General features: G+C 34.2%; 1 protein-coding gene across 1 annotated transcript; it reads left to right on the plus strand.

Moving 5' to 3' along the window:
• The first annotated feature begins 461 nt into the window (after window positions 1-461).
• LOC103017279 (AP-3 complex subunit sigma-1-like) lies at window positions 462-1,043 on the plus strand. The gene is made up of 2 exons (XM_028167008.1): window positions 462-531; window positions 724-1,043. The coding sequence occupies exons 1-2, from the start codon at window positions 462-464 to the stop codon at window positions 1,041-1,043; spliced, it is 390 nt and encodes a 129-aa protein (XP_028022809.1).
• Window positions 1,044-12,538: the final 11,495 nt, after the last annotated feature.

Raw genomic sequence — 12,538 nt, forward strand, 5'->3', positions numbered from 1 at the left:
AGAGCTTATAATAGTGCCTGGAACATGTACAGATTCAATAAATATTGTCAATATTGTATTGCACACATACATTAATCATGTAATCTTAAAATATTTAAAACATATAGAGGAATATCTTTATGACTTTGAGGTAGGAAAATATTTCTTAGTTACAAAACTTAAAAAAATAATATCCATAAAGAAAAAAAGACACTTTCATTACATGATTTAAAAGTTCTATATAAATAAAGTAACCATATATAAAATTAAATAAGTGACAAATTAGGAAGATGTAGTATTTTTTTTTATATCATATATATGTACATACGTATATATGACTGAAAAAAATTAGTATTTGAAAAGTGTTCAAGGGGTGCAGGAGGGGGCAGGTGGGGAAGGATTGCCAGCAAGATCCCGAGGCGAGGCTCGCACATCCGCCCCCGTCCTAGCCCCAGCTCCCACCCTGTTGGCCAGGCTCAGCCATGATCAAGGCAATCCTCATCTTTAACAACCATGGGAAGCCGCGGCTCTCCAAGTTCTACCAGCCCTACAGTGAAGATACACAACAGCAAATCATCAGGGAGACATTCCATTTGGTATCTAAGAGAGATGAAAATGTTTGTAATTTCCTAGAAGGAGGATCATTAATTAGATGATCTGACAACAAACTGATTTATAGACATTATGCAACGTTATATTTTGTCTTCTGTGAGAATTCTTCAGAAAGTGAACTTGTCATTTTAGATCTAATTCAATTATTTGTGGAAACATTAGACAAGTGTTTTGAAAACGTCTGTGAACTGGATTTAATTTTCCATGTAGACAATGTTCACAATATCTTTGCAGAAATGGTGATGGGGAGAATGGTATTGGAGACGAACATGAATGAGATTGTTACACACACTGATGCACAAACTAAACTGGAGAAATCTGTGGCTGGCTTAGCAGGAGCTCCAGCCCGTGCTGTATCAGCTGTAAAGAATACGAATCTTCCTGAGATTCCAAGAAATATTAACATTGGTGACATCAGTATAAAAGTGTCAACCCTTCTCTCTTTTAAATAAAAAATTTAAAAGGCCACTCCCAGGTAAAATCTGGGGGAAAAGTCATCTAAGTTTACCATGCAGTTGTTTACCAAAAATATAGGAGGAGGGTCTTAACTTTTGTTCTTGGATTTAAGTCAAGGTACTGTATAGAAGTTATGTAAAATCAGTATGGAAGTTCATTGGTGCTTTTCTTGCTCAGTGATTTTGAAGAAATTGAGTAGTTACAGTGTGAATTTTTTCTTTATTTTCTAAACTGCATTCCTATGGCCACCTAAGGCATGCCTCTATGTATTGGCTACTACAGTATTTTGAAAAGTGTTTGAGACATTTCTTTAAATTATATACAACCCAAAATGTTGGTGCTTTGTATGGATCACAAGTACAGCATTCCTAATTCTTTCTTTTATTTGTCACAATTGTTATTTAAAGAACGAAGTATGCACTGCATGAAAACATTATGACCTTTTTCTCTTAGTTTAAATAAACTCTGAGGTAACTGGACTTTAAAAAAAAAAAGTGTTCAAGCCAATCAATTTAAGATAAAGTTCAACAGAAAAATACATCAAAGAATAGGAATAGCAATTCATAAAAAGGAAAACCTGAATAACAATAAAAAATATGAAAAGATGATCCATCTCATTATAGAACCTCAGAATCAGGCAAATGAAAATTAAAATGAGATAATATAGTACTTCATATACATCAGATTGAAAAAATTAAGACAGACTCTACCAAGTGAGGGTGTGGAAATCAAATAACTCTCCTATATAGTGGTGAAATATAAATTGACAAAACTGCGAAATGTACCATACTACATAGCAATTCTACCATCAGGCTTATTCTAAAGTGCTCATGGAGAGAAATATATGAGTATTGATTACAATTTTGTTCGTAATTAGGAATACTCAGAAAAACTTTATATATCCACTAATAAGACAAGGGATAAATAAATTGAGGGATATTAAGTCACTGTATTATACTGGAGTTAAAATGAATGAGTTAAAGATATATGCCAAAAAGGTATCATTTATATAAAATAAAAAACAAATCAATAATGTTGTATATCATTTATGAATGTACAAGTATGTGGTACAAACACATATATGAGAATAATGATACAAATTAAGAAAACTGTTATGTCTAAGGGGGGAGGTGAAGAACTTATTTAAAAAGTATTCCATAGGTGGTTTTAGTGTCCTTGCTTATAGCTTTAGTTTTCATTTGGTTAAAAATATATGACAGGGACTTCCCGGGTTTGCAGTGGTTAGGAATCCACCTGCCAATGCAGGGGACACAGATTTGATCCCTGGTCTGGGAAGATCCCACATGCCGCAGAGCAGCTAAGCCCGTGCACCACAACAACTGAGCCTGCTATCTAGAGCCTACGAGCCACAACTACTGAGCCAGCATGCTGCAACTACTGAAGCCCGCACTCCTAGAGCCCGTGCTCCACAACAAGAGAAGCCACTGCAACGAGAAGCCCACGCACCGCAATGAAGAGTTGGCCCCGCTCGCCGCAACTAGAGAAAGTCCGTGTGCAGCAACAAAGATCCAACACAGCCAAAATATATATATGATGAAAATTATATATATATTTGATATAGCTTAAAATTTATTATTATTATACAGGTGTTCTTTACTAGGTTTTCTTTGGTTCTCATGTTTAAAATCTTTCATAACAAAAATCAATTTAAAATACAGTAAGTTTTTCTACTTGTATTACAACATTAGAAAGAGGCAGAAGTGCCTTAAAAATTGGATTATTAGATTTTGTGCATCTTATTTTAAATTTCCATCAAATTATTGTGTGTGCTTGTATGTTTCACTTTTTTTACTATTTTTTTATTTCTCCTTTATTGGCAAATAAAATTGTAAGATATTTAAAGTGTCCATCATGGTGATTTGTTATATGTATACATTGTATAAGGATGCCCCCCTTCTGGTTAACTGACACATTAATCATCTCACATATATATTTATTCTTATTCTTTTAATTTGTATTATTGTGTTTTTGGTGAGAACATTTAGCAAATTTCTTAGCAAATTTCAATTATATAATATAGAGTTGACAGTTATAGTCATCATGTTATTCATTAGACCCTCAGACCTCATTCATTTTACAGCTGATTTGTACACTTTTACCAATTTCTCCCTATTTCCCATACTCCCAGCCCCTGGCAACTACTTTTCTATTCTCTGTTTCTATGAGTTTGACCTTTTTTTTAGATTAAACATATAAGTGATGCCATGGAGTACTTATTCTTCTCTGTCTTATCTCACTAAGCATAATGTTCTCAATTCCATTCACATTGTCTCAAATGGCAAAGTTTCCTCTTTCTCATGGCTGAATAATATTTCATTGTGTGTGTGAATATATATATAGTGATATTGTGAATATATTGTGATATGTCATATATATATATATATCACATCACATCACATCTTCTTTATCCATTCAACTGTCGACAAACACTTTGGTTGTTTCCATATCTTAGCTAATATGAATAATGGTATAATGAACATGGGAGTGCAGATATATCTTAGATGTCCTGTTCTCATTTCCTTTGGATACATTTAGATACATACCCAGAAGTGGAATTGTTGGATCACTATGATAGACCTGCTTTTAATTTTTTGAAAAACCTCTAAACTGCTTTTCATGGTGGCTGCACCAATTTACTTTCCTATCAACAGTTCATGAGGGTCCCCTTTTCCCCATAACCTTGTCAACACATTATTTCTTTTTGATAACAACCATCTTAACCAGTGTAAGGTGATATCACATCATGCTTTTGATTTGCATTTCCCTGATGAGTAGTGATGTTGAGCACCTTTTCATGTACCTGTTGGCCATTTGTATTTCTTCTTTGGAAAAATGTCTCTGCTCATTTTTAAATTGGATTGTTTGCTCTTTTGCTATTGAGTTGTATGAGTTCCTTATATACTTTGCATACTAACCTCTTATCAGATACATGATTTGCAAATATTTCCCCCCATACCATAGGTTGTCTTCTTTTTATTTTGTTGACAGTTTCCTTTGCTGTGAAGAAGCTTTTTAGTTTAATGTAGTTCCACTAGTTTATGTTTGCTTTTATTTTCTTTGCTTTTGATGTCAAATTAAAAAAAAAAAGTCACTGCCAATACTGATGTCAAGGAGCAAGGTCCCTATTTTTTCTTCTAGAAGTTTTATGATTTTAGGTCTTATGTTCAAGTCTTTAATCCATTTTGAGTTGATTTTTGTGTGTGGTTTAAGATAGGGGTTCAGTTTCATTTTTTTAATGACAAAAGGAACTAGAGTTCTTCAACATCCTTTATGACAATGTTTCTCTGCAAAATACATTCTCTCTATTGATACCTTTCATTTCAAAAAAATGAAAATTCACATTGAATTAAATCAATGTTAAATGTTGAATATAATTAGAGTTGCATATAATGGTCACTCTTTGCTCTTTTAAAAGTTTTTAAGTATCATCAGTGTCTCCCTGTATTATGTAAAATTTTTGATCAGATGAATGCAACTTACAAGATATAGTTGCAGAATTATTGTAATTTTTAATGTCCCTATTAACTTTTTTTGTATTTCAATGTTAAGTCCTTTCATATTGTCTGCTTTTATCTTTTTTGGTCTTTTGGCCTTTTATGGGTGCAATTAAGCAGTATATAAGAATCAAGAAAAACAATTTAAAATTATGATCTCCATAACCATCATGTGATAAAACACCTGAAAGGCTAAATCTTGAGTATGTTCATTCCGTCTCCCCTAATAGCTGTAAAAGTACACTTGATCACTCAAGCTGTTCCGTATTAAAGGGGGAAATATCTTTTATTATTGAAACTATTCACTGATTTTTCAAAGTAGAAATCCAAAGTTGTCATTATAGGTTTTCATCACTTGATATTACCCACCTTGCAAATTAATATGTTTTCAATTTCCCTGTGACTTCCACTCAGCAAACACTGATTGGAAAATGACTTCACAAAAGACATGCTAAAGCTTAGATACCATTGTGGCACAATCATGTACATGGTTCTAATAGCAAATATTAATTATTTAAGATTTACATCTTATGACTCACATTTAGCTAAACATAACCTGCAAACTGCTCTAGCATAGCCAGCTAAGAAATATCAGTTTAAAGTTCCTGATTAACTTCTTTTTTAAGATTTTTTTTTGATGTGGACCATTTTAAAGTCTTTACTGAACTTGTTACAATATTGCTTATGTTTTGGTTTTTTGGCCGCGAGGCATGTGGGATCTTTGTTCCCGGACCAGAGATCGAACCCGCACCCCCGGAACTGGCAGGTGAAGTCTTAACCACTGGACCACCAGGGAAGTCCTCTGACTAACTTCTTAAAGGGTTTATCGTTCTGTAGGGAGAGTAAAGAGGCCATTATTATATCTGCCAAGGACTGTGCTGCATGCTGACGAATTTTGTAAACTCTTATGTTATTTAAACTTTACAGCAAGAGAGTATATATGGTTATTAAATAAATTTTATGGATGTTAAAGTATATATCTAGAATAGTAAAATTCCTTGCCCAAAGACACATGCATAATAAGAGTTTATCAGAGTCCAAAATCTATGTTCTTTCTCCTACTTCACCACTCTGACCCTGGATTCACCACTAATTTAGCAAAGACTCATAACTTAATAAACCCAAGCAAGTGAGTTTATATGAATGAGATCAAAAGTCAAAGCTAGTCCATGAGTTGAGGATGGAGTTAACAACAGAAATTAAACTCAATTATTGGGTGATCAGACTCGTGGCGGTTGCAAATTGCACAAGTTTCAGCCATTTAGACACGTAAGACAAGAATAGAAACATACCAGTAAGAAGTGAAAAAGGTGACATCAGTGACACAGCAGCCTACAAACATTGATATTGTGGGGAAAGAGCTTCACAGCTCTCAACAACCTTTTGGTATATACTGCAATAGTATAAATTTAAAAAGAAGACTCAGAGCCCTTAAGAGAAGTCTAGTTTCTTATTTTTGGGGTGTATTATATTTAAGAATATTTACATAAAAGTGGTTAAAATGCTATAAAGATATATGGTGTTGTTAAAAACATAAGGATTCCACAGTTGCTTAAGCTTCCTATCTATGCTGTGATCATGCCCATAAGTACCTGCAAAGCCCTTCTCTCCCACTTCCACACCAGGGGGCAGCATATTTTTAAAAGTCTTCAAATTGAAGAACTGGTATCCCTTGCATCTGTTGGCACCTCCAGTTAGCACATGCCAAGACAGAGTTAGAAATGCAAGGAAAAATAAGAGGAGAGGATTTTAGTAGAAGTAGGCCTCAAAATCCTTCTGACAATTCTACCGGTCTGACACCTGTAAAAGAAGAGGATAAGAATGGAAGATTGGGTAGGAAAAGTATCAGACTGCACTGAAGCTCTGAAAAAGTCAGCAGGCCCTTGTGGGAGCTCAAGCACAGACTGCTGGGAGAGGAGTCCTGCACCTGCTCGGGGAAGAAATGGTCACGTTTAATATCCCCACCACGCTCAGCCATTGCATGGCCTCAGGCAAATGCTGTGCTATATCCTGAAGGCACTGAAGCTGGAGGGTGTCAGCTAACTGAACTCCTCACAGCTGATCATCCAGTTCTTTTGTGGAAGGAGATACAAGCAGTACGTTTCTGTGGCTGCCACAGGCTTTGCCGCAAGTTCAGCAGTCGCAGCCTTATTCCTCTGGCTCTGAACCCCTTTCCTTCTATTTGATCCTAAGGCGGTCTTCTGACTTCTTCTGACGTTACTCTTTTCTCCAGGGCTCTGTCATGGCTGATTTGAGTCTGAAGCTGCCACCCCAGTCTTCTAGCTACATCATCCGTTTCTCTCTGTAGCTTTCTGTTCAGTATGGAGGACTAAATCTTAACCCAGTGTTCCTAATCCAGGCACTGTGCTTTGCTTTTCTCTCTACAGAAACCTGATAAGTTCAACTCTGACTTGGCCTAAAATTCAGGATTAATGATACAGTAATTGCATTCGTCTTCTATTTAATGCATTTAATGGAAACAATGAATATACACTGAGTATCAATTCCAAACTGATGCTGATTACTTGGAAACTTAATATATGAATCACCTCCACTTTTGAAAGATTCTTATTGAAATACAATGCATATATATGAGTATGTGGGTATGTGTATCTTACATTCACTCTTTCGTTTTCTTTCTTTTGTTCTTCTTTCTTTCCTTCCTTCTGTCCTTCTTTCCTTTTTCCCCTTTTTTATTGTAGCACACTTGATTTATAATATTGTGTTAGTTTCAGCTATATGCCAAATTGATTCAGTTATATATTTTTTCAGATTTTTTCCATTACAGGTTATTACAAGATATTGAATATGGTTCCTGTGCTATACAGTAAATTCTTGTTGCTTATCTGTTTTATGCATAATAGTTTGTATCTGTTAATCCCATACTACTAATTTATCCCACCGCCCTTCCCCCTTTGGTAACTATAGGTTTCTTTTCTATGTCTGTGAGTCCATTTCTGTTTTGCATATAGATTCATTTGTATTTTTTTTTATTCCATATATAAGTGATATAATAGTTGTCTTACTCTGACTCACTTCACTTAGTATGGTATACTCTAGGTCCATTTATGTTGCTGCAAATGGCAATATTTCATTCTTCTTTATGGCTGAGTAATATTCCATTGTGTGTGTGTGTGTGTGTGTGTGTGTATACACACACAATGGAATATATATATATATATATATATATATATATATATATTCATCTTCTTAAGTCAATTTTCTGTTGATGGGCATGGAAAAATATCCCTTGTTTTTGGATTGGGAGAATTAATATTGTTAAAATGGCCATACTACCCAAAGCAATCTATAGATTTAATGTGATCCCTATCAAAATACCCACATTTTTCACAGAACTAGAACAAATAATCCTAAAATGTATACAGAATCACAAAAGACCTAGAATTGCCAAAGCAACCCTGAGGAAAAAGAACAAAGCTGGAGGCATAACCCTCCAGACTTCAGACAATGATACAAAGCTACAGTAATCAAAACAGCATGGTATTGGCACAAAAACAGACATATAGATCAATGAAACAGAATAGAGAGCCCAGAAATAAACCCATACACCTACAGTCAATTAATCTATGACAAAGGAGAAAGAATATGCAATGGAGAAAAGGCAGTCTCTTCAGCAAGTGGTATTGGGAAAGCTGGACAGCCTTATGTAAATCAATGAAGTTACAACACTCCCTCACAACATATATAAAAATAAGATCAAAATGGTTTAAATACCTAAATATAAGACATGACACCATAAAACTCCTAAAAGAGAATATAGGCAAAACATTCTTGGACATAAATCATAGCAATATTTTCTTAGATCAGTCTCCCAAGGCAAAAGAAATAAAAGCAAAAATAAACAAATGGGACCTAATCAAACTTAAAATCTTTTGCACATCAAAGGAAACCATAAACAAAACTAGAAGACAACCTACTGAATGGGAGAAAATATTTGCAAATAATGCAACTGACAAGGGATTAATATCCAAACTATACAAACAGCTCATACAACTCAATATCAAAACAAACAAACAGGCAAACAAAACAACCCAATCAAAAAATGGGCAGAAGACTTAAATAGACATTTCTCCAAAGAAGACATACAGATGGCCAACAGGCACAAGAAAAGATGCTCAACATCATTAATTATTAGAGAAATGCAAATCAAAACTATAATGAGGTATCACCTCACACCAGTCAGAATGGCTATCATCAAAAAAGCCACAAATAATAAATACTGGAGAGGGTGTGGAAAAAAGGGTACCCTCGTACACTGTTGGTGGGAATGTAAATTCATGCAGCCACTATGAAGAACAGTATGGAGGTTCCTTAAGAAACTAAAAATAGAGCTACCATATGATCCAGCAATCCCACTCATGGGCATATATCTGGAAAAGATAAAAACTCTAATTGGAAAAGATACACACACCCCAATGTTCATAGCAGCACTATTTATAATAGCCAAGACATGGAACAATCCAAGTGCCCTTCCTTCCTTTTATTTATTGAAAAACTGCATATTATTTTTAACAGAGCTGTTTACACATGTTTACAAAAAGACATATATAAGGAGAAATACAAAACCACAATAAGATATTACTTCATACCTACTAGTATGGCTAAAATAGGAAAGACAACAAGTGTTGGTGAGAGTGTGGAGAAATTTGAACTCATGCATTGCTTGTGAGAATATAAAATGGTGCAGCAACTTTAGAAAATAGTCTAGCAGTTCCTCAAAATAGTACACTTAGAGTTACTACATAACCCAACAATTCTACTCCTAGGTATATACCCAAAAGAATTGAAACATATGCCCACATATAAACTTGTACACAGATGGTCATAACAGTATTATTCATAATATCCAAAAAGTGGAAACAACCCAAATGCCCAAAAACTGATGAATGAATAAACAAAATGTTGGATATTCTTGCAATAGAATATTATTCAACCACAAAAAATGAATAAAGTGCTTATATATGCTACAACAAAAATAAAATACGGCAAGTGAAAGATACCAACCACAAAAGCCACATATTGCTTAATTCCATTTATATTAAATGTCGAAAATAGGCATATCCACAGATTAAGTAGAATAGTAGTTTCCAAGGACTGGAGGAAGAAGGAGATAGGCAGTGACTACTAACTGGTACTGGATTTCTTTTGGGTGATGAAAATGTTCTAGAGAGATAGGCAGTGACTAATAACTGGTACTGGATTTCTTTTGGGTGATGAAAATGTTCTAGAGAGATAGGCAGTGACTGATAAGTGGTACTGGATTTCTTTTGGGTGATGAAAATGTTCTAGAATTAGATGTGGTGTTGGCTGTATAACTTTGTGAATATATTGTTTATATATACCATATATATATATATAGAGAGAGAGAGAGAGAGAGACAGAGAGAGAGAGAGAGAGAGAATTGGGCACTTTGAAAAGGGTGAATTTTATGGTATGTGAATTAAATCTCAGTAAAACTCACACACACACACACAAACAAATCAAACATTTTTTTCAGTATGAGACAGAAAATGTGAATAAAAAACGCAGGTATTATCTGAATATTTAGTTTTAATGCCAGCTATACTAACCAGCTTTCAAGATTATCTTGAATCAACCTCTGCCTATATACACATTTATATAGTCCACTCGCACATAATTTGGTCTATGTGACCAACAAAATTCAGTAGAAACAATGGTATGTGTCTTCCAAGATTAGATTATGAAGGCACTGTGGCTTCCATCCTGGTCACTCTCTCTTGCATCAATCTGTCTTGGGGAAGCCAACCATGCAGTGCGTGGCATGAAAAATCCAAGACGTAAGGAACTGAAGCTTCCTCCCAATAGCCAGGCAAGTGAGTTGAGGTCAAGCCTTTAGAGAGAAGCAGCATGGGCTAATAGCTTGATTGTGACCTCATGGGAGAACCTGAACTAGAACTACATAGCTAAGCTGCTGTCAGAATCCTGGCCCTTAGAAACTGTGTGAGAGAGTTAATTGTTTCAAGCTGCTAAATTTTGAGGCAGTTTGTTATGTAGCAATAGATAATATACATAGGCAAACTTGTAGACATATAGGTGTTGGGTGACAGGTATATAAACATATATTTACATATTTTATTAAATATATAAATATGTGTATAATATACAAATACATAAAAGATATAAATATATTTACATATTTTATTATAATATATACTATATTTTATATATTATTAAATATATATTATTGCATTTACACATGTCCTGTTAGAAAAAGAGTTACAAGAGATGAAGAGAAAAATACACAAAGGAGATAAAAATGAGAGAAAACAAAGTATTGCCAGAGAGTCACATGTTCTTTGAACTTAACAACAGAAAGAAAAGGATAATGCAGAGGTTAACAAAAACAGTAGACCAATGATGAAGACACTAAGGACGACTCCCCATGAAAACCCTAGAGCGTTATATGCATTTTCAGCCAAGGGATCAAGTGCATTAAATAAATATCATAAGTCACAAGCAACCTTAAACATCTAAACTCCTTGAGATATATGTGCACTAAAAAACTAAATCACCATTAGATGAAATTTTAATGTACTTTTCATGGTTCTTACTTTGAGAGCTTTAGAACAGTGCTGAATAGAGGGTTGAGAGTGGAGTTGAAATAAGTCTTAATGCTAAGATCATTGATCTGATAGTCTGGTGTTACAAGTCCTTAAAATTCAGATCCAGACAGAAATAAAATTATGAACTAAGGAATATTGAAATTTCAAAGTACAGAATACAACGAGCGTTTTAAATCAGTGCAAAGATTATATTTTGCTCAGGGCAAAAGGATATTTTAATCATAATGTTACATGTTGTGTAATGCTCATATAATATAAAGCATCTGAAGTGTGACTACATAAATAAATATGCATTAATTAATATGTCCAATTGAAGCAGTCTCCAAAAATGTACACATGGTGGGGGCAGGGCAGAGGGATATGTGGACTGCACTTAAAGGTGCTGCTAATAGAGCAATTCTTTTTTCTTTAGTTCTTCCAGTATATATTTTCAAAGGCTATGCTTTCAGTACCTTTCAGCTCTACTAATAATCATTTATGAACTGATTTTTCTTCAGAAATAATCTTACAACTTTTAGAACAAAGTTAAGGGTATGAGAATAAAAATGACAAATATAATAGTTAATAATTGTATAATTATTCCATAATTATAATGGTTTATCCTCATAACAACATTATATCCACGTTTTATAGGTGTATAAATAGCAATAGAGAAGTTAAGCACAAGGTCACACGGATTTATTTAATGTTTCTGTCCAGACATGCATCTTTGTTTCTTTTTTCCCTTCTAATGTCATTCAGTAGCATTCCACTGACTTTCCAATGTATTCTGGCACCTCTGAGGTGTCTCAGAACCTTTAAAGGACTAACAGACAGGTCTTACTAACCTTACTAACAGGTTAGTCTTACTATGTCTTAATCTCTGAGTTTCTGTGATATTCACAGTCAGTAATATATCACCACCAATCCTTGTAGAGGAAAAAAGAAAAGTTCCTTATTTTCTGCTGTTTTGTTGTCTTGGAGGAAGAAAGAAATAACAACAAAACAAAAATTAGGCAAAGAAAAGCAAAAGATCCAAATCCCAAACTTCATCAGAATTTACAATCAAAATGATTGAAAATTTGCCTAAATATTTCTGAGCAAATTTAATCAAAATCAGCCTTTTCATTGAAATCCTCTCAACACAAAATGGGATATGAAAGAAAAAAATGAATACTCATATTCATTGATCAAAAGTCATGTAATAATATATTGCTAGAGCCATAAGCAACCTCATTTTACACATGAAGACAGTGAGACCCAAAAATCTGTGTGTAACCCAAGGTCACACTGTTAGGATCAGGGAGTAAATCTCTTTTTTCCTATTACACAGTTTTTTGCTATTCACTGCAATTTTTATAAATGCGTATATTCAAGGTTCTCGCTCACTGG

The sequence above is a fragment of the Balaenoptera acutorostrata genome, chromosome 5 (assembly GCF_949987535.1).
Source record: "Balaenoptera acutorostrata chromosome 5, mBalAcu1.1, whole genome shotgun sequence".
Lineage (NCBI taxonomy): Eukaryota > Metazoa > Chordata > Mammalia > Artiodactyla > Balaenopteridae > Balaenoptera > Balaenoptera acutorostrata.